The sequence below is a fragment of the Scyliorhinus torazame genome, chromosome 11, assembly GCF_047496885.1.
Source record: "Scyliorhinus torazame isolate Kashiwa2021f chromosome 11, sScyTor2.1, whole genome shotgun sequence".
NCBI classification, from domain to species: domain Eukaryota; kingdom Metazoa; phylum Chordata; class Chondrichthyes; order Carcharhiniformes; family Scyliorhinidae; genus Scyliorhinus; species Scyliorhinus torazame.
In genome coordinates, this window is record NC_092717.1 from 238,598,390 (window position 1) to 238,621,691 (window position 23,302).

The window sequence follows — 23,302 nt, forward strand, 5'->3', positions numbered from 1 at the left end:
GAGTGGCGGGAGCAATATCTCAGGTGGTGAAAGTCCGGGTCAAGCCAAGCTGGGGGCTAGCAATATTTGGAGTAGTGGACGAACCGGGAGTGCAGGAGGCGAAAGAGGCCGGCATTCTGGCCTTTGCATCCCTAGTAGCCCGGCGAAGGATCTTGCTAATGTGGAAGGAGGCGAAGCCCCCCAGCCTGGAGGCCTGGATAAATGATATGGCTGGGTTCATAAAGTTGGAGAGGATTAAGTTCGCCTTGAGAGGGTCTGCGCAGGGGTTCTACAGGCGATGGCAACCGTTCCTAGACTATCTCACGGAGCGTTAGAGGAAGGTCGGTCAGCAGCAGCAGCAACCTTGGGGGGGAGGGGGGAGGGGACGTCCTGGGAGGGGGGGGGGGGAAGGGGGGTCTGTCTGGGAGGGTGGATGAGCAAGAGATAACATGAAGGGTTGGGGAAACTGGCACGTACGGATGAGGGCCAGTGTACAAAGCTGTGTAAATATATCATTTTGCCATGTATATATCTTGCTCTGCGTGATTTCTCGTTTTTTTTTTTGTTAGGAGGGTGGGGGGGTTATTGTTTGTAAGGGAGAAAAATTGTGTTAAAAAACTTTAATAAATATATTTTTTTTAAAAAGAAGTTACAGTGCAGAAGGAGGCCATTCGGCCCATCGATTCTGCACCGGCTCTTGGAAGGAGCACCCTACCCAAGCCCACACCTCCACCCTATCCCCATAACCCAGTAACCGAACCCAACACTAAGGGCAATTTTGGACACCAAGGGCAATTTAGCATGGCCAATCCACCTAACCTGCACATCTTTGGACCGTGGGAGGAAACCGGAGCACCCGGAGGAAACCCACGCACACACGGGGAGAACGTGCAGACTCCGCACAGACAGTGACCCAAGCCGGGAATCGAACCTGGGACCCTGGAGCTGTGAAGCAATTGTGCTAACCACTATACTACTGTGTTGCCGTTATGAATACTATGCGCATTCAAAGCCTTTAGTTTTATCATTATTGGTGCGTTCTTAGATTTTATTTCCTCTCTATCCCTTCCTGCCCTACTCTGACACTCATTTCCCATCTTACTATTTTCCTCGCTTACCTTGTCTCTATTCTTTGATTTATCACATCTTTCCACATTTGACCCCTTGCCCCCACTATTTAGTTTAAAGCCCTCTCCACTTCCCTAGTTATATGGTTTGCAAGAACACTGGACCCAACATGGTTCAGGTGTAGACCTCTCAACGGTGCAGCCTGCACTTTCCCCAGTTCTGGTGCCGGAACCCATTTATCCCACACCTGTCTCTGTGCTACGTAGCCACATCTCAGATTTTATCTAACCTATGTCAGTTTGCTCAGTTGATAATCCAGAGCTAATAACATTTGAGTTCCTGCTTCTTAATTTAGTGTCTAGCTTCTCAAACTCCCAATGCAAAAGTCCTTTCCTAGTTCTGCCAATGTCTTTGGTACCTTTGTGGACCACAACTGGATCCTCCTCCTCCAGATTAGTCGTGATCTCATTAAATGGTGGAGTAGCCTCGATGGGCCGAATGGCCCACATCTGCTCCGATGTCTGTTGGTCTCCCACTGCAAGTTCCTTTCCAGCCCTGAGCAGATGTCCCAATCCCTGGCACCGGGCAGGCAACATAGCCACCTAGACTCTTACTGCTAATTACAGACTAGACTAGATTTTAAACTCCCCCACTCACTAACTCACTAAACTCTCAGGTTTGCATTCAGTTTCCTCAGCTGAACTCATTTGACTGCTGTGCAAGGCTATGAGGGAAGAGCAAAGGAGCGAGAATAATTATACAGCTCTTCCAAAGAACTGTCACAGGGCCAGTGGGCAGAATGGCCTCCCTTCTGTGATATATAATTCTATGATTGTGAGCAGTGCTTTCATTGGTATGACAAAAATGCAGCGATCCTCTACCTCCTAGCATGGTTGAAGGAAATATGATTCGCAGAATTCATAGAATTTACAGTGCAGAAGGGAGCCATTCGGCCCATCGAATCTGCACCGGCCCTTGGAAAGAGCACTCTACTTAAGCCCACACCTCCACCCTATCCCCGTAACCCCACCTCACCTTTTTTGGACAGCGAGGGTAATTTATCATGGCCAATCCACTTATCCTGCACATCTTTGGACTGTGGGAGGAAACCGGAGCACCCGGAGGAAACCCACGCAGACTCGGGGAGAACGTGCAGGCTCCGCACAGACAGTGATCCAAGCCGGGAATCGAACCTGGGACCCTGGAGCTGCGAAGCAACCGTGCTGCCCAAATTAGGGCTGCAGTGCTGTGGTCTTGTAGTGACCGACACACTGTTGCAACAAAGAACATGGATCATTGACTTCATCCTCAGAGCTGCAGTCACATGTAAATAACATGCGCGTTGATGGAACCATCGTTAGTTGCTATGGTTATTAATTATTCATCGCGCATGAGCAGCATACTGTTTGACAGCCAGCACTTGGGAAGTACGTAATTATTTAGTCCTAGTATTGTTCTCATCTGAGTGCAATTGGATGTGAGGTACTATCACAACATGCGTCGTTCCTAATATTATAGAACCAAAGCATGATTCGATCCCCAAATGATCATTTGGTTCATTGTCCCTCTGCAGTTCTTTATTGGGCAATGCAATTAATCCGTTACCAGTGTTTCTCCAGCTTTGGAATGTTACTTTTCAATGTCCTTTCGCCACACTTTGAGGCCATAACTTGCTGCACAATTTTGTTTTTCCTCATGTTGCCGATGGTTATTTTGCTGATTGCCTCACATCGGTGTTCCCCAGTTACTGGGCCACTTCCTTAGTTTTTAAAAATGTATTTATTCATTCATCGGACGTGGTCAAGGATTTTTATTACCCATCCCTAATTGCCCTTGAGAAGGCGGCGGTGAACACCCTTCTTGAACCGCTGCAGACCGCGTGGTGTAGGTACACCCACAGTGCTGTTAGGGAGGGAGTTCCAAGATGTTGCCGCAGCGACAGTGAAGGAACGGTCGATATATTTCCAAGTCAGAGCGGTGTAAGGCTTGGAGAGGGGCTTGGTGGTTGTGGTGTTCACATGCGTCTCCTTCCCGTCTTCTTCGTGGGTTTGGGAGATCCTGCCCCTGGAATTGGTCTCCCTTTCTTTACTCGATCTAGACCTGTCACGATTTTGAACACCTCTGTCAAATCTCCTCTTTTCTACCCATGAGAAGATAATCTCAGCGTCTCTCGTCTCTTCACGAAATTGGAGTCCCCCATCCCTGGTACCATTCTGATTAATCTACTCCTCGCCCTCTCTGAGCCGTTTACATCCTTTCTGAAGTGCCCAGAATTGGACACAACACAGCTGAGGCTAACCAATAATGTATAAAGGATACATGCCTGTACTAATAAAGTCAAGGATTCCCTGTGTAATTTTTAACAACCTTTTCACCTTGTCCTGGCTTCCTCAAAGGTTTATGTGGGCGGTACGGTAGCACAGTAGTTAGCACTGTTGCTTCACAGCACCAGGGACCCGGGTTTGATTTCCGGCTTGGGTCACTGTCTGTGCGGAGTCTGTACGCCCTCCCTGGGCGGGATTCTCCGACCCCCCGCCGGGTCGGAGAATCGCCGGGGGCGGTGCGAATCCCGCCCCTGCCGGCCGCCGAATTCTCCGGCACCAAAAGTTCAGCGGGGGCGGGAATCGCGCTGGTCGGCGGGCCCGCCCCCCGCCCCCCAGCGATTCTCCGGCCTGCGATGGGCTGTCATGCCAGGCCCACTGGCGTGAATCAAACCACCTACCTTACCGGCGGGACTGGCGTCGCGGGTGGGCTCCGGAGGGTCCTGGGGGGGAGCGATCTGGCCCCGGGGGGCGCCCCCACGGTGGCCTGGCCCGCGATCAGGGCCCACCGATCCACGGGCGGGCCTGTGCCGTGGGGGCACTCTTTTCCTTCCGCCTCGGCCATAGCCTCCGCGATGGCTGATGCGGACGTGACACCCCCCCCCCTGCGCATTCACGGGGATGGCGTCAGCTGACGCTCCCGCGGATGCACGGATTTCCGCCGGCCGGCGAAATCCCTTAGGCCCCGATTGGCGTGGCGCCAAAGGCCTTTCCCGCCGGCTGGCGGCGCGCCAACCGCTCCGGCGCGGGCCTAGCCCCTCAAGGTGAGGGCTTGGCCCCTAAAGGTGCGGAGAAATCCGCCCCCTTGGGGCAGCCTGATGCCGGAGTGGTTCCCGCCACTCCATCCCGCCGGGACCCCCCGCCCTGCCGGGTAGGGGAGAATCCCGGCCCCTGTCTCTGCGAATGTTTCCTCCGGGTGCTCCGGTTTCCTCCTGCAAGTCCCGAAAGACGTGCTTGTCAGGTAAATTGGACATTCTGAATTCTCCCTCCGTGTACCCGAACAGGCGCCGGAATGTGGCGACGAGGGGCTTTTCACAGTAACCTCATCCCGGTGTTAATGTAAGCCTACTTGTGACAATAATAAAGATTATTATTATTATGTATGAAGGTCCACAAGTCTCTCTGTTCCTGCACTCCTGATAAAGTTCCACCGTTACTTTGTATCGCCTTTGTATCATCTTCCTGCCAAATGTTTATTTTCAGGATCATTCGTAACACATTCTCTCACTTTAACAAGTGGAATGACATGGAGTACTGCAATCTGTTACTGTCTAAAAATTCCAATACAATTTGGAGACCAAATCTGTTTCAGCAATATTTAGACACTGAGAAAACTGGGTGAAGGTTGAATGTGTTATTCTAACTCTGCCTCTGTGTTTCTTTTATTATAACTGCAGGAGTGATATTTTATCAGGAGTTCCATGGTGCTGCCTTACTTAATGTGTTTATGTTCTTATTTGGGTAAGTGATTAAACCAACCAGTGGTAAACAGTGGCAGAGCATTCCGACCCCTCCCACCGGCGGCATTTTGTGGCCCGGCCCCCAGCACGCGCGCCAGGACTGCAAAATTCCGTCCTGTTCCCCACATTCTGCTTCCCATTTTCTTTATCCCAGCCTTGTGAAATCTGGGCGTGCCTCCTACCAAGTAAATCCTGAGAAGCGATTTCACGCGTGAAGTTAAAGCTGTTTCGTACGCATTGAATAGTGCAAAAGGATGCTATCGGGCGGCTGGAGTGCATGTTTTGTCTCTGGTGCCTCAATAACGCCTCGTTTCGATATATTCCTAGGTGTATGCTGTCATTCCTTGGAGTGTTCCTGATTGCCAGAAACAGAGTAAAGCAGACATCCGAAATCCCATATATTGACTTGGGCATCATTCCAAGTATGAACTTTTTTTGCGGTGATTATATTTGTCAGTTCTGATCATTTTACAAAATATAGGCGAAGAAACAACAAAAACTGGCGGCGATTAATTGCAACGCAACCTGTGGGACTCAGAAATATGGCAAAAAGTCAAAGAAAACTACATTTTAGCAGTTTTTGTTTAGTTTGGAGAGCCGATAAAATTCATAATGATTAAGTTGACTAGGAGGTTCTTGCTTGTGTGCACCTACACTACATGGTGGCAGCAATTCAAGAAGGCGCCTCACCACCACCTTCCGAGGGCCAATTAGGGATGGACAACAAATTGAGGCCCAGTCAGCGACACCCACATCCCGCGCAAGAACAGACAAAAACGACACGGCAAAAACATTGCCCATCCCACAGCAGGGAGTCGCAAACACCACTGTCAGTTGTATGTCACCATGAACTCGATGCCTTCACCGTGGTCCCACGATGTAACACTTTTCAAGGCTATTTCCAGATCTTAGCGATAAATCAGCTTTTCTTTCTGATTGACTCGATCAAAGGATCAAGTAGCTAAACTGCCAAAAATTGAGCATAATTTCTAGTTTCATCATAAATCCTATCCTATTTCAGGAAACTTTGTGATCTGGCATGTGCTTAGGAATGGGTGGAGCCGGTCAATCAAAAGTGTCGGCAGACAGAAAGTTCATTCACCCATGGAATACAGCGCAAGACTTTTAGCAGAAACTTTCAACGAATAAAGTGTAAAATAATAAACAGAAGCTCAGGAAGTGAAAAACTTCTTTCAACTTTCCCTCTACAGCGAATAATAAACAGCGCATTAAAACAGAAAGTACCCAGGAAGTAAAGTGTGTAACCTTTATACTCTGAGCCTCCGCATTAAATAAGAACCAAGGTTGGGGCGGCATGGTGGCGCAGTGGTTAGCACTGCTGCCTCACGCCGCCGAGGGCCCGGGTTCAATCCCAGCCACGGGTCACTGTCCGTGTGGAGTGTGCACATTCTCCCCGTGTTTGCGTGGGTCTCACCCCCACAACCCAAAGATGTGCAGGGCAGGTAGATGGGCCACGCTAAATTGCCCCTTAACTGGAAAGAAAATAATTGGGTACTCTAAATTTAGAAAAAATAATAAGAACCAAGGGCTGGATTCTCTGTTTCAGAGACTAAGTGGTGACGCGGGGACAAAATGGCGTTCGACAACCAGGTATTGGTACTGGGCACGTGTAATTCAGGATCCGTTAATGGGCTAGCACCGGAGCCGTGTGGAACTAGAGCAATTCCAATGAAAAACGGTGTCCAATTTGTCGGGGTTGGGATTGGCACTCTGGAGGCTGGCAACCGGTTGCCACCTTTTAGGACCCTACTCCCCAACACACCTGATTCCAGCTGACTAGACAGCACCCCGGAGAGCGGCACCGTGGTTTACAGATGCAGAGCTCGAGGCCCTGCAGGATGCCGTGGAGGAGAGGCGCGGCGCTCTGTTCCCCGGGGTGGGAAGGAGGCGGCCACCCGCCGCTGTGGGCCGGGCCTGGGCGCAGGTGACAGAGGTCATGAGCGCCATGGGCCCCGCTGCCAGGACCGGCCAGCGGTGTCACAGGAAGCGGCACACCTTCCACAGGACGGCCAGGGTGAGTAGCTGGCACCATGCCCCTGGCACCAACTCCTGTCCCACACACCCAAAACCCTACCCTGCGCCACATGCCAGCAGACGTACCGCCCACCATGGCCATGTTCACAAAGCCCCCCAGCTCCCTGTGCTGCCAGCTTCCGACTGTGCATTTTCTGTTCCCCCCCCAGCCAGGAGACGTCAGCGCAGGGAGACAGAGAAAACTGAGGGGGCTCGCCGGACTGGCAGCCCCTCATCGTCGCAGAGTGACGGGCACAGAGCCCGGTCGGTGGCCCCTGGGAGAGGGCAAATGCCGGGGCGCAGGTCGGCATTGGGGAACCAAGTGATCCCCCGCAGAGTTACGGTGTCACTGTGGTACGCATGTCAGGATGCCCACCACAGCCCCCACCACCGCAACCCCAGCAACCGACCTCCCCAACCCCAACACCCAGCTCCCCCCCCCACCACCCCAACCCCAGCACCCAGCTCCCCCCCACCACCCCAGCACCCAGCTCCCCCCCACCACCCCAGCACCCAGCTCCCCCCCCACCACCTCAACCCCAGCACCCAGCTCCCCCACCACCCCAACCCCAGCAACCGACCTCCCCAACCCCAACACCCAGCTCCCCCCCCACCACCCCAACCCCAGCACCCAGCTCCCCCCCACCACCCCAGCACCCAGCTCCCCCCCACCACCCCAGCACCCAGCTCCCCAACCCCAGCACCCAGCTCCCCCCCACCACCCCAACCCCAGCACCCAGCTCCCCCCCCACCACCTCAACCCCAGCACCCAGCTCCCCCACCACCCCAACCCCAGCAACCGACCTCCCCAACCCCAACACCCAGCTCCCCCCCCCACAACCCCAACCCCAGCACCCAGCTCCCCCCACCACCCCAACCCCAGCAACCGACCTCCCCAACCCCAGCACCCAGCTCCCCCCCCCCACAACCCCAACCCCAACACCCAGCTCCCCCCCACCACCCCAACCCCAGCACCCAGCTCCCCCCCCCACCACCTCAACCCCAGCACCCAGCTCCCCCCCACCACCCCAACCCCAGCACCCAGCTCCCCCCCCCACCACCTCAACCCCAGCACCCAGCTCCCCCACCACCTCAACCCCAGCACCCAGCTCCCCCACCACCCCAACTCCAGCAACCGACCTCCTCAACCCCAGCACCCAGCTCCCCCCCACCACCCCAACCCCAGCAACCGACCTCCTCAACCCCAACACCCAGCTCCCCCCCCACCACCCCAACCCCAGCAACCGACCACCCCAACCCCAACACCCAGCTCCCCCCCCCACCACCTCAACCCCAGCACCCAGCTCCCCCACCACCCCAACCCCAGCAACCGACCTCCCCAACCCCAACACCCAGCTCCCCCCCCACCACCCCAACCCCAGCAACCGACCTCCCCACCCCAGCACCCAGCTCCCCCACCACCCCAACCCCAGCACCCAGCACCCAGCTCCCCCCCCACAACCCCAACCCCAGCACCCAGCTCCCCCCCACCACCCCAACTCCAGCAACCAACCTCCCCAACCCCAACACCCAGCTCCCCCCACCACCCCAACTCCAGCAACCGACCTCCTCAACCCCAACACCCAGCTCCCCCCCCACCACCCCAACCCCAGCACCCAGCTCCCCCCCCACCACCCCAACCCCAGCAACCGACCTCCCCAACCCCAGCTACCCCCCCACCACCCCAACCCCAACACCCAGCTCCCCCCCCACCACCGCAACCCCAGCAACCGACCTCCCCAACCCCAGCTCCCCCCCCACCACCCCAACCCCAGCGCCCAGCTCCCCACCCACCACCCCAACCCCAGCACCCAGCCCCCCCACCACCCCAACCCCAGCACCCAGCTCCCCCCCCACCACCCCAACCCCAGCACCCAGCTCCCCCCACCACCCCAACCCCAGCACCCAACCCGCCCACACCACCCCAGACCCAACCCCCACCACACCACCTCAACCCCAGCAGCCAGCTGCCCCCCACCACCCCAACCCCAGCACCCAACCCCCCCACCCACCACCCCAACCCCAGCACCCAGCTCCCCACCACCACCCCAACCCAGCACCCAGCCCCCCCACCCACCACCCCAACCCCAGCACCCAGCTCCCCCCACCACCCCAACCCCAGCACCCAGCTCCCCCCACCACCCCAACCCCAGCACCCAACCCGCCCACACCACCCCAAACCCAACCCCCACCACACCACCCCAACCCCAGCACCCAGCTGCCCCCCACACCACCCCAATCCCAGCACCCAACCCCCTCCACCCACCACCCCAACCCCAGCACGCAGCTCCCCCCCACCACCCCAACCCCAGCAACTGACCTCCCCACCCACCACCCCAACCCCAGCACCCAGCTCCCCCCCACCACCCCAACCCCAGCAACCAGCTCCCCCCCACCACCCCAACCCCAGCACCCAGCTCCCCCCCCAACCCCAGCACCCAGCTTCCCCCCCCACCTCCCCAACCCCAGCACCCAGCTCCCCCCCCACCTCCCCAACCCCAGCAACCAACCTCCCCAATCCCAGCACCCAGCTCCCCCCCACCACCCCAACCCCAGCACCCAGCTCCCCCCCACCACCCCAACCCCAGCACCCAACCTCCCCAACCCCAGCACCCAGCTCCCCCCCCCACCACCCCAACTCCAGCAACCAACCTCCCCAACCCCAGCACCCAGCTCCCCCCCCAACCCCAGCACCCAGCTCCCCCCCACCACCCCAACCCCAGCAACCAACCTCCCCACCCCAGCACCCAGCTCCCCCACCAACCCAACCCCAGCACCCAACCCTCCCACACCAACCCAAACCCAACCCCCACCACCCCAACCCCAGCAACCGACCTCCCCACCCCCAGCACCCAGCTCCCCCCACACCACCCCAAACCCAACCCCCACCACACCACCCCAACCCCAGCAACCGACCTCCCCAACCCCAGCACCCAGCTTCCTCCCCCACCAACCCAACCCCAGCAACCAACCTCCCCAACCCCGGCACCCAGCTCCCCCCACACCTCCCCAACCCCAGCAACCAACCTCCCCAATCCCAGCACCCAGCTCCCCCCCCACCACCCCAAACCCAGCACCCAGCTCCCCCCCACCACCCCAACCCCAGCACCCAGCTCCCCCCCCACTACCCTAACTCCAGCAACCAACCTCCACAACCCCAGCACCCAGCTCCCCCCCAACCCCAGCTCCCAGCTCCCCCCCACCACCCCAACCCCAGCAACCAACCTCCCCACCCCAGCACCCAGCTCCCCCACCACCCCAACCCCAGCACCCAACCCTCCCACACCACCCCAAACCCAACCCCCACCACACCACCCCAACCCCAGCAACCGACCTCCCCACCCCCAGCACCCAGCTCCCCCCACACCACCCCAAACCCAACCCCCACCACACCACCCCAACCCCAGCAACCGAACTCCTGAACCCCAGCACCTAGCTCCACCCCCCACCCCAACCCCAGCACCCAGCTCCCCCCCCCACCAACCGAACCCCAGAAACCAACCTTCCCAACCCCAGCACCCAGCTCCCCCCCCACCTCCCCAACCCCAGCAACCAACCTCCCCAACCCCAGCACCCAGCTCCCCCCCACCACCCCAACCCCAGCACCCAGCTCCCCCCCCACCACCCCAACCCCAGCAACCGACCTCCCCAACCCCAGCACCCAGCTCCCCCCCCACAACCCCAACCCCAGCACCCAGCTCCCCCCCACCACCCCAACTCCAGCAACCAACCTCCCCAACCCCAACACCCAGCTCCCCCCCCCACCACCCCAACCCCAGCACCCAGCTCCCCCCCACCACCCCAACCCCAGCAACCGACCTCCCCAACACCAACACCGAGCTCCCCCCCCACCACCCCAACCCCAGCAACCGACCTCCCGAACCCCAACACCCAGCTCCCCCCCCACCACCGCAACCCCAGCAACCGACCTCCCCAACCCCAGCTCCCCCCCCACCACACCAACCCCAGCACCCAGCTCCCCCCCACCACCCCAACCCCAGCAGCCAGTTCCCCCCCCTACCACCCCAACCCCAGCACCCAGCCCCCCACCACCAACCCAACCCCAGCACCCAGCTCCCCCCACACCCCAACCCCAGCTCCCCCCACCACCCCAACCCCAGCACCCAGCCCCCCCACCACCCCAACACCAGCACCCAGCTCCCCCCCCACCACCCCAACCCCAGCACCCAGCTCCCCCCACCACCCCAACCCCAGCACCCAACCCGCCCACACCACCCCAAACCCAACCCCCACCACACCACCCCAACCCCAGCAGCCAGCTGCCCCCCCCACCACCCCAACCCCAGCACCCAACCCCCCCACCCACCACCCCAACCCCAGCACCCAGCTCCCCACCACCACCCCAACCCAGCACCCAGCCCCCCCACCCACCACCCCAACCCCACCACCCAGCTCCCCCCACCACCCCAACCCCAGCACCCAGCTCCCCCCACCACCCCAACCCCAGCACCCAACCCGCCCACACCACCCCAAACCCAACCCCCACCACACCACCCCAACCCCAGCACCCAGCTGCCCCCCACACCACCCCAACCCCAGCACCCAACCCCCCCCACCCACCACCCCAACCCCAGCACGCAGCTCCCCCCCACCACCCCAACCCCAGCAACTGACCTCCCCACCCACCACCCCAACCCCAGCACCCAGCTCCCCCCCCACCACCCCAACCCCAGCAACCAGCTCCCCCCCACCACCCCAACCCCAGCACCCAGCTCCCCCCCCAACCCCAGCACCCAGCTCCCCCCCACCTCCCCAACCCCAGCACCCAGCTCCCCCCCCACCACCCCAACCCCAGCACCCAGCTTCCCCCCCCACCAACCCAACCCCAGCAACCAACCTCCCCAACCCCAGCACCCAGCTCCCCCCCCACCTCCCCAACCCCAGCAACCAACCTCCCCAATCCCAGCACCCAGCTCCCCCCCCACCACCCCAAACCCAGCACCCAGCTCCCCCCCACCACCCCAACCCCAGCACCCAGCTCCCCCCCACCACCCCAACTCCAGCAACCAACCTCCCCAACCCCAGCACCCAGCTCCCCCCCAACCCCAGCACCTAGCTGCCCCCCACCACCCCAACCCCAGCAACCAACCTCCCCACCCCAGCACCCAGCTCCCCCACCACCCCAACCCCAGCACCCAACCCTCCCACACCACCCCAAACCCAACCCCCACCACACCACCCCAACCCCAGCAACCGACCTCCCCACCCCCAGCACCCAGCTCCCCCCACACCACCCCAAACCCAACCCCCACCACACCACCCCAACCCCAGCAACCGAACTCCCGAACCCCAGCTCCTAGCTCCCCCCCCACCCCAACCCCAGCACCCAGCTCCCCCCCCAACCCCAGCACCCAGCTCCCCCCCCCACCTCCCCAACCCCAGCAACCAACCTCCCCAACCCCAGCACCCAGCTCCTCCCCACCCCCCCAACTCCAGCACCCAGCTCCCCCCCACCTCCCCAACCCCAGCAACCAACCTCCCCAACCCCAGCACCCAGCTCCCCCCCCACCATCCCAACCCAGCACCCAGCTCCCCACCCCCACCACCCCAACCCCAGCAACCAACCTCCCCAACCCCAGCACCCATCTCCCCCCCCACCACCCCAACCCCAGCACCCAGCTCCCCCCCACCTCCCCAACCCCAGCAACCAACCTCCCCAACCCCAGCACCCAGCTCCACCCCGCCACCCCAGCCCCAGCACCCAGCTCCCCCCCCAACCCCAGCACCCAGCTCCCCCCACACCACCCCAAACCCAACCCCCACCACACCACCCCAACCCCAGCAACCGAACTCCCGAACCCCAGCACCTAGCTCCCCCCCCCACGCCAACCCCAGCACCCAGCTCCCCCCCCAACCCCAGCACCCAGCTCCCCCCCCACCTCCCCAACCCCAGCAACCAACCTCCCCAACCCCAGCACCCAGCTCCCCCCCCACCTCCCCAACCCCAGCAACCAACCTCCCCAACCCCAGCACCCAGCTCCTCCCCACCCCCCCAACCCAAGCACCCAGCTCCCCCCCCCCACCAACCCAACCCCAGCAACCAACCTCCCCAACCCCAGCACCCAGCTCCCCCCCACCCCAACCCCAGCACCCTGCTCCACCCCAACCCCAGCACCCAGCTCCCCCCCCCCACCACCCCAACCCCAGCACCCAGCTCCCCCCCCAACCCCAGCACCCAGCTCCCCCCACCACCCCAACCGCAGCACCCAACCCTCCCACACCACCCCAAACCCAACCCCCACCACACCACCCCAACCCCAGCAACCGACCTCCCGAACCCCAGCACCTAGCTCCCCCCCCCCACACCACCCCAACCTGCGATCTAATCGTGGTGTCCTGCCTTGTGTCCTGCAGGATCACCTGGCGATGAGACCGACCCTTCTGGTGTCCCCCACCCCCGGCACAACCCCATGTCCAGTGATGAGGTGGCACTGGAGCGTCGCGAGCCTCCAAACGCCAGCCAGTGACCCTCCGGAGACCAGTCTGGGGACGACACCGACCTCCCATCATGGCTGCCTCCAACACCCTCCACCATCCCAGAAACACTCGCCTCCCTTGGGCATGTTAGTGAAAAGGCCCCCGGGGCACTATCTGGTGTGCACCACACAGCTGACCTGGTCCAGCAGGTGGAAGGAGGAACCCCTGAGGGGTTGGATGGCTGCACTGTGGCCTGACCTCAGGGACTAGCCGCCGTCCAGACGGGTCTCGGCTTCTGGCAAGGGCCGTCCCATCGATGCTGGAGATGCAGACACAGAGCTGGGGGCGAGATGAGGGGGTATCAGCAGCCATCCAGTGCCTGCAGGTGATTTGATTTGATTTATTGTCACATGTACCGAAGTGCAGTGAAAAGTATTTTTCTGCGGCTAAGAGAACGTACACAGTACGTACAAAGTAGTCAAAAGAATAATCAACAGAGTACATCGACAAACAGTGATTGGTTACAGTGCGGATTAAGGGGCCAAACAAAACAAATACATGAGCAAGAGCAGCATAGGGCGTCGTGAATAGTGTTCTTACAGGGAGCAGATCAGTCTGAGGGGCAGTCGTTGAGGAGTCTTGTAGCTCTGGGGAAGAAGCTATAAGGCTGCGGTGCAGTTGGAGGAGTCCAGTGCAGTGCAGGAATCTGAACCGCATCTTGAAGGCTCCGCTGTCCCGCTCGATCGCGCTCCGGGGCATCATTTTTGCGGGTCTCTGCGTTGGTCTGTGGCCCCCGGATAGGTGTCATCAGCCATGACCACTGTCGCCCAGGAGCCAACCCTTCACTCAGGGGAGCAGCTGGAAGGTGTCAGGAATCGTCAAGTGCGCCAGGATGAAGGCGTCGTGCACGCTGCCCGGGTATCGGATGCAGATGTGCATGGTGGGCATCTCGTGGTCACACATCAGCCACACGTTCATGGAGTGGAACCCCTTTCGATTTATGAAGACCACCCCATCATGCGCCAGCGATCGTAGGGGGACATGCGTCCTGTCAATCAGTCCCTGGAACTGGGTACCCGGCGATGGCGGCGAGCCTCCTGGCGGACTCGGTCCACATTGAAGCTGATTATATTGTGCCAACTGGGCATATAGAGCCTCCGTGGCGATGTGGATGCACCTGTGCGCTGAGGTCTGCGAAATCCCGGATGGGTCCCCACTCAGCGCCTGGAAGGACCCCGTCATGTAAAGGTTCAGGGCACCCGTCACCTTGACGACCACCGGGAGCGGGTGTCCTTTCCTCATACCCCCGTGATGCCAGGTGCGACCTAATCTGGCAGATATGTTGTTCGGTTCCCCTGCTCAGCCGGAGTCTCCGACGGCATGCCTGGTCCATCAGGTCCTCGAATGACAGGTGGTGCCGGTGCACATGGGGCCTACTGAGGTTCTGCCTTCCCATCTCCTCCTCGGCCTGTTGGGCGGCTGGCTATCCATCCTCACCGGCTGGCTCCTGTTCCTCTGGGACAGACTCTGCTACTGCAGGGCCTCCCCGAACAGCACCAGCTCGTACATCCTCAGTGCGTCCTCCAGGGCTGCGGCGGCGAGGCAGATGCCAACCATTCCTGGTTGGATTCCAAAATCCATTGTCTGCAGGGGGCAGACATGTTAGCATGGTGCATACCCCCCGTGCCCAGCCAGGTCCAATGGGCTGCACGGTGGCCCCAACCTGCACTGTAGCCCCAATCCCCGCATGTCCCCCTCCTCCACCCCCTCCTCCCCACCCTCCGCACCGTATCCCTGGCACCAAGGGGAATTTGGCCCCAGCTCCCAGCTGTGCAGTCGGGTACCGGTGGTTGGTGCTAACCACGGCAGAGGTACACTATGCGGCACCAGTCCAGCGCCCTCCTGTAGGGGTTACCGTGGGCATTGCCCTTGGGTGGGCCCCATGATGCCCCGCCGGGGGTGGTGGCTGGTTATGGGTGGGGTTGAGGTGGGGTGGAGGGAGAGGTTGGGTGGATGCATGTGGCACGGTTGTGGGGTGCTCAACAAGGTGACTACCTTGCAGGCCGCGGCAATGGCAGCCCGTGCCCGGGGTCACCCCCCTGCTACTCCCCATCAGCCCTGGCCGACCCCCCCCCCCCCCCACACACAGCCAGCCATGCCAGCGTCAGAACCAGCAGCCCATGGCCACGTCTCTGGGAACGTGACCCACCTCCTCTCCCATTCCCGACTTTTAAAACCACAAGTGAACCTCACCGCCGGTAATTCCTCCCGGATGAGCCGGAGCATCACGGGAGCCCCACAGAATACCGGAAGGGCCCACCCCTTAATGCTATTCCAACGAAGGGGCAGCTCGGTGTCACAGTGCTTCGCATTGCTGCCTCACGGAGTCAAGGACCCGGGGTCGATCCCAGTCCGTGTGGAGTTTGCACATTATCCCCGTGTCTGCGTGGCTTTCCTCCGGGTGCTCCAGTTTCCTCCCACAGTCCAAAGAGGTGCAGGATAAGTGGATTGGCCATTTCAAATTGTCCCTTAGTGTCCAAAAGGTTAGGTGGGGTTACGGGGATAGGGCGGGGGAGTGGGTCTATGTAGGGTGCTGTTTCCTGTTAGTTTAGGGCTGCTGTTGAGTAAAGAGTTCTGCTCCTTTCCCAAACACCTTTATTTTTCCTTGAACGCACTACTTTCAAAACTCTATCATCACCCCAAGTGCCACCTGCAACCCCTTTCTATATCAGTGTCAATTATTGGATACTTAACATCAATTTCATATGTAATTGGAATGTCTCTTATCCCGTTCCTAACAAATCGTTTACGACCGATTCGGGGCGTCAGCGCATCACTCTGAGGCCCTCCCCCGATGCTCCGCCCCCAACGGGCCAAGTTCCCGACCTCGCTGGCCGCGCGTGGTCTGAGTTTTCGTAAGGCCGCGGCTGCAGACTGTGTCCAGCGCCGTCACAGCCGGGCGGATGCCATGCTGCTGGCCGCCGGGGGGGGTGGGGGCTTCAGCGATGGCTGGGGGGGGGACAGGAGGGAGGTGGTGAGCGGGAGTCTAGGGAGACACTATTTGGCCAGCCGGGTCCGCCGTGGCTGACTTGAAGTTGTACAGCGCAACTGCTGTAGCTCGTCGCCGTGTGCATGCGTGGCCACGGGCCCGGCAATTCCCCGGTCGTTTATGTCGGGAATACCGGGAGTTGTACGTGGCGCGGCTGCTAGCCCCCCCCCCCTCCTCCCCCCCCCACAGGGCGGAGCATTAGTGGGGGGGGCGCTGCCGACTTTTTCATTCTAAAAATAGACACTTCCTCCGGGCAAAAACCGGAGAATCCAGCCTTTCGTATTTTATTGCTATTTGATAATTGCAGTGGCTGCTTAATGTGAGCCCTCAATATCAACAGCTACAGTTTGTTAAGGAAAAGAGATTTATGCACATTGATCCCTTTTGGACATTGTCCAGCCTGAAAAGTGCGTCACCTTTTGCAAATTGGCACCAATATAACCTCAGATTTAAAAAATCAAAGATTTCTTAACGCAAAGAAGTAAAATCAACTCAATTGTTTCAATCCAGCAGCGACCAGTAACTTTAAACAAGAGATGTGAATTCCCAACTTAAAGGGATTGCACGGCAACATTTTCAAGTTGTAATAATTTTACTGCAGCAAACAAACTAAAAGCTAAAACAACAAAAAAGACGAAACATCACCTGGTAGGTATCTAATACTCTAAACTACAGAAAGCATAACACTTATTAATAAAAGTAACTTACTGCGGATGCTGCAATCTGAAACGAAAGAGAAAATGCTGGAAAATCTCAGCAGCATCTGTAGGGAGAGAAAAGAGCTAACGTTTCGAGTCCAATGACTCTTTGCCAAAGCTCTTTGTAATAAGTGTAATAACACTTATTAATGTTTTGACATGACTGATAAGCCCACACTGTCCACCTTACAACATGCTTTCCCCAGGATTGCAGTCTTTACAGAAAACAGTCCACAGTCACTCCCACCTTCCAATGGGTTTACATCTCATCCAGCGGCCATCAAAGTTCCTTTCTCTCAGGCCCCTGAGAATTCTGGAACTGACTTCCAGTGGTAGGGCCCACACTGGTTATTTCTTCCACTGGCCTCGCCAGGGTAAATCTTTAAATCACCACAGGGTGCTTCGCTTTGACTATGGGCCACCCTTCCTCCCTACCGCACTCTGCCTGGTAGCTCACAGAGGACTAGCCTCTTCGTTCCTCTGCCATCCCAGTGCAGACTTTGTCTCTGTGAGACCTCTCTCTCTCTCTCTGTCTCTCTCGCTCTGTCTCTCTTTTTCTCTTCTCTTCTGCTTCACCTCCCTTCTTTTCACTCTTGAGGCAGGCAGCGGGAATCAGGAATACCTCTGGCTTGGCCCTCCTGCCTCGGGGAAAAGTGACGGGGAAGACAGGACTTTAATAGTTGCGGGAGAGGGTGGGAATGCGCGCTGGCTGAACCGGGCCAGCCAACCTGGGGAAATGTTCGGAGGCAGCCACCAGGGACGGCCGGCTGCCAGGGCGAGCCGTTCAAAAGGCCCACCTTGGTGTTGTGGGACTTTGTCTCAGGTATAATGCCACCACTCACATCCCTCACCCTCCTCAGACTCCCCATGTACCATCCATACCACTTCATTCCCCCAATGCTAAGCTTTGGCACTTTCATGCCCATTCACCCAATTTACACTCTGCAGAACCAATGAACCCTCTAGTGACAATAGAAACTATTAATTTAAAATAAACAGCTGCAATAGCGCGAGGTATCAATGAAGAGGCTGCTTAATTAGCAACATGATTTATTGGAACAAACAACGAGGTTAAACTATTTACAGCAATTGAAATATATGTCTTTACTCCTTGACTCTTGGGTCTACACTCTACTACCGGGTCCCTGTTCTCCGGGCCCTGTGATTTCTTCCCATTGGCAAGGGCTCGCAAGCTAACGTGCGACAGGCGGGTCACGGGGCCAGCGACTGATCGCCCCTCAAAGGGGCCATGCCACCACAACAATCACCCAGTGAAAAAGAAATTACTACAGGCCAGTAAAATTGGCAATCATCCCAGACCATTTAAAGTATCAATAGCAGAAACTGCAAGCATTCGTAACCTCTTTATCTTGTGTAAATAAATATTGTGTAATTGACAGACGAGATCAAAGAGCCAGATCAAGCAATGTTTTCTCTGGGTTGCAAACAGTCTAATGGATTTCTGGAATCTCAGTCAAGAATATGTAACGAGGCTTGGCTGAGAGCTCAGAATTCCATTAGTTTGTTGAAACAGTTGCAATATTAGCTTGTAAGGCAGAATTCATAACACATCACATGTTCCTCTTCGCTCCTCCATTTTATCTGAAATTAAATAGATGGTTTAAAGCATAACAATCTTGCAATTGAATTGCAATTCACCGATGTTTTGTGTATTAAAAATAAATTTGCAATGCCCATTACCATTTGAATAATCTACTTTTTAATCACATTTCAAGGTTCTGCAGTGCATTTTGGGAAACCTTGATGTAAAATCTATTTCTGATTTTTAATTTAATGCCTTTTTTCATTTTTACCGTCACACATAAATACTTTAAACACTAATAGTACTTTTATACCGCCTTGAGTGGGAAGTGGATTGTTCACAAACCTGCTGTCATAGACGAGCCTCTGGTCACATCTCTCGCTTAATTGCTAAGACCACCTATTTAAATCACCGTAAAATAACTCAAATCCACTCCTATCTCAGTTCACCTGCTGCTGAAACCCTCATTCATGCCTTTGTCACATTTGGACTCGATTACTACCACACACTCCCGCCTGGCCTCCCAAATGCCACCCTCTGTAAACATGAGGTAAATCAAAATTCTGCTGCCCATGTCTTCACTTGACAGTTGGGTCATGTGATCTCCCTTGACCGCCCTTTGCCTGGACCTGTTGCTGGCCATCTTGGCCAGGCCCAGCAGCAGGCTTATGAGGAGGCCCTCCTCCCATATTGCCTATTGATCTGCTCGTTTGAAGAACAATAAACAAAAACAAATGACCAGTAACACAAAATAACCAAAGGGGTGGGTGATAGCTCCGGGTGGGGCACTGTAACCTAAACAAAACAGAGGAAACTTATAAAATCAAATCTAAATGTTGTCTCTGGGACGATGATGCACCGCAGCCCCCGCGGTGCCCACTGGCCCCCTATTCATGCTCTTTTTTTTTAATTAAATATTTTATTGAAAATTTTTGGTCAACCAACACAGTACATTGTGCATCCTTTACACAATATTATAACAACACAAATAACAATGACCTATTTTATAAACAAAAAATGAATAAACAATAAATAACAAAAATGAAAACTAGCCCTAATTGGCAACTGCCTTGTCACAGGTAACACTCTCCAAAAATATAATTTAACAGTCCAATATATAATTATCTGTAGCAACGACCTATGCACACTATACAGTATATATTAACAACCCTGAGAGTCCTTCTGGTTCCTCCTCCCCCCCCCCCCCCCCCCCCCCCGATCCTGGGCTGCTGCTGCTGCCTTTTTCCCATTCCGTCTATCTTTCTGCGAGGTATCCGACGAACGGTTGCCACCGCCTGGTGAACCCTTGAGCCGACCCCCTAAGGACGAACTTAATCCGCTCTAGCTTTATAAACCCCGCCATGTCATTTATCCCGGTCTCCACCCCCGGGGGCTTGGCTTCTTTCCACATTGGCAATATCCTGCGCCGGGCTACTAGGGACGCAAAGGCCAAAACATCGGCCTCTCTCGCCTCCTGCACTCCCGGCTCTTGTGCAACCCCAAATATAGCCAACCCCCAGCTTGGTTCGACCCGGACTCCTACTACTTTTGAAAGCACCTTTGTCACCCCCATCCAAAACCCCTGTAGTGCCGGGCATGACCAAAACATATGGGTATGATTCGCTGGGCTTCTCGAGCACCTCGCACACCTATCCTCCACCCAAAAAAATTTACTGAGCCGTGCTCCAGTCATATGTGCCCTGTGTAATACCTTAAACTGAATCAGGCTTAGCCTGGCACACGAGGACGACGAGTTTACCCTGCTTAGGGCATCTGCCCACAGCCCCTCCTCGATCTCCTCCCCCAGCTCTTCTTCCCATTTCCCTTTTAGTTCATCTACCATAGTCTCCCCTTCGTCCCTCATTTCCCTATATATATCTGACACCTTACCATCCCCCACCCATGTCTTTGAGATCACTCTGTCCTGCACCTCTTGTGTCGGGAGCTGCGGGAATTCCCTCACCTGTTGCCTCGCAAAAGCCCTCAGTTGCATATACCTGAATGCATTCCCTTGGGGCAACCCATATTTCTTGGTCAGCGCTTCCAGACTCGCAAACTTCCGTTCCACAAACAGATCTTTCAGTTGCGTTATTCCTGCTCTTTGCCACATTCCATATCCCCCATCCATTCCCCCCGGGGTAAACCTATGATTGTTTCTTATCGGGGACCCCCCCAAGGCTCCAGTCTTTCCCCTATGCCGTCTCCACTGTCCCCAAATCTTCAGTGTAGCCACCACCACCGGGCTTGTGGTGTAGTTCCTCGGTGAGAACGGCAATGGGGCTGTCACCATAGCCTGTAGGCTAGTCCCCCTACAGGACGCCCTCTCTAATCTCTTCCACGCCGCTCCCTCTTCCTCTCCCATCCACTTACTCACCATTGAAATATTAGCGGCCCAATAATACTCACTTAGGCTCGGTAGTGCCAGCCCCCCCCTATCCCTGCTACGCTGTAAGAATCCCTTCCTCACTCTCGGGGTCTTCCCGGCCCACACAAAACCCATGATGCTCTTTTCAATCCTTTTTAAAAAAGCCTTCGTGATCACCACCGGGAGGCACTGAAACACAAAGAGGAATCTCGGGAGGACCACCATCTTAACCGCCTGCACCCTCACTGCCAGTGACAGGGATACCATATCCCATCTCTTGAAATCCTCCTCCATCTGTTCCACCAACCGCGTTAAATTTAACCTATGCAATGTGCCCCAATTCTTAGCTATCTGGATCCCCAGGTAACGAAAGTCCCTTGTTACCTTCCTCAACGGTAGGTCCTCTATTTCTCTACTCTGCTCCCCTGGATGCACCACAAACAACTCACTTTTCCCCATGTTCAATTTATACCCTGAAAAATCCCTAAACCCCCCAAGTATCCGCATTATTTCTGGCATCCCCTCCGCCGGGTCCGCCACGTATAGTAGCAAATCGTCCGCATACAAAGATACCCGGTGTTCTTCTCCTCCCCTAAGTACTCCCCTCCACTTCTTGGAACCCCTCAACGCTATCGCCAGGGGCTCAATCGCCAGTGCAAACAATAATGGGGACAGAGGGCATCCCTGCCTTGTCCCTCTATGGAGCCGAAAATATGCAGATCCCCGTCCATTCGTGACCACGCTCGCCACTGGGGCCCTATACAACAGCTGCACCCATCTAACATACCCCTCTCCAAAACCAAATCTCCTCAACACCTTCCACAAATAATCCCACTCCACTCTATCAAATGCTTTCTCGGCATCCATCGCCACTACTATCTCCGTTTCTCCCTCTGGTGGGGCCATCATCATTACCCCTAACAACCTCCGTATATTCGTGTTCAGCTGTCTCCCCTTCACAAACCCAGTTTGGTCCTCGTGGACCACCCCCGGGACACATTCCTCTATTCTCATTGCCATTACCTTGGCCAGGACCTTGGCATCTACATTTAGGAGGGAAATAGGTCTATAGGACCCGCATTGTAGCGGGTCCTTTTCCTTCTTTAAGAGAAGCGATATCGTTGCTTCAGACATAGTCGGAGGCAGTTGTCCCCTTTCCTTTGCCTCTTTAAAGGTCCTCGTCAGTACCGGGGCGAGCAAGTCCACATATTTTCTATAGAATTCGACTGGGAATCCATCCGGTCCCGGGGCCTTTCCCGCCTGCATGCTCCTAATTCCTTTCACCACTTCTTCTACCTCGATCTGTGCTCCCAGTCCCACCCTTTCCTGCTCTTCCACCTTGGGAAATTCCAGCCGATCCAAGAAGCCCATCATTCTCTCCCTCCCATCCGGGGGTTGAGCTTCATATAATTTTTTATAAAATGTCTTGAACACTCCATTCACTCTCTCCGCTCCCCGCTCCATCTCTCCTTCCTCATCCCTCACTCCCCCTATTTCCCTCGCTGCTCCCCTTTTCCTCAATTGGTGTGCCAGCAACCTGCTCGCCTTCTCCCCATATTCGTACTGTACACCCTGTGCCTTCCTCCATTGTGCCTCTGCAGTGCCTGTAGTCAGCAAGTCAAATTCTACATGTAGCCTTTGCCTTTCCCTGTACAGTCCCTCCTCCGGTGCTTCCGCATATTGTCTGTCCAGCCTCAAAAGTTCTTGCAGCAACCGCTCCCGTTCCTTACTCTCCTGCTTCCCTTTATGTGCCCTTATTGATATCAGCTCCCCTCTAACCACCGCCTTCAACGCCTCCCAGACCACTCCCACCTGGACCTCCCCATTATCATTGAGTTCCAAGTACTTTTCAATGTACTCCCTCACCCTTAGACACACCCCCTCATCTGCCATTAGTCCCATGTCCATTCTCCAGGGTGGGCGCCCTCCTGTTTCCTCCCCTATCTCCAAGTCCACCCAGTGTGGAGCGTGATCCGAAATGGCTATAGCCGTATACTCCGTTCCCCTCACCTTCAGGATCAATGCCCTACCCAGCACAAAAAAGTCTATTCGCGAGTAGACTTTATGGACATAGGAGAAAAACGAGAACTCCTTACTCCTAGGTCTGCTAAATCTCCACGGGTCTACACCTCCCATCTGCTCCATAAAATCTTTAAGTACCTTGGCTGCTGCCGGCCTCCTTCCAGTCCTGGACTTCGACCTATCCAGCCCTGGTTCCAACACCGTATTAAAATCTCCCCCCATTATCAGCTTTCCCATCTCTAGGTCCGGAATGCGTCCTAGCATCCGCCTCATATAATGAGAATGACTAGAGCGAGGGTAGGTCCGATCAAGGACAGTAGCGGGA

General features: G+C 56.7%; 1 protein-coding gene across 2 annotated transcripts in view; it reads left to right on the plus strand.

Moving 5' to 3' along the window:
• Positions 1 to 23,302, plus strand: part of LOC140385862 (NIPA-like protein 2) — a 158,115-nt gene that overhangs the window by 125,080 nt on the left and 9,733 nt on the right. For both annotated transcript variants that reach the window (XM_072468463.1, XM_072468462.1), the window contains 2 exons: positions 4,766 to 4,829; positions 5,156 to 5,250. In XM_072468463.1, the coding sequence (XP_072324564.1) occupies positions 4,766 to 4,829; positions 5,156 to 5,250 (159 nt within the window). The remainder of the gene's footprint in view (positions 1 to 4,765; positions 4,830 to 5,155; positions 5,251 to 23,302) is intronic.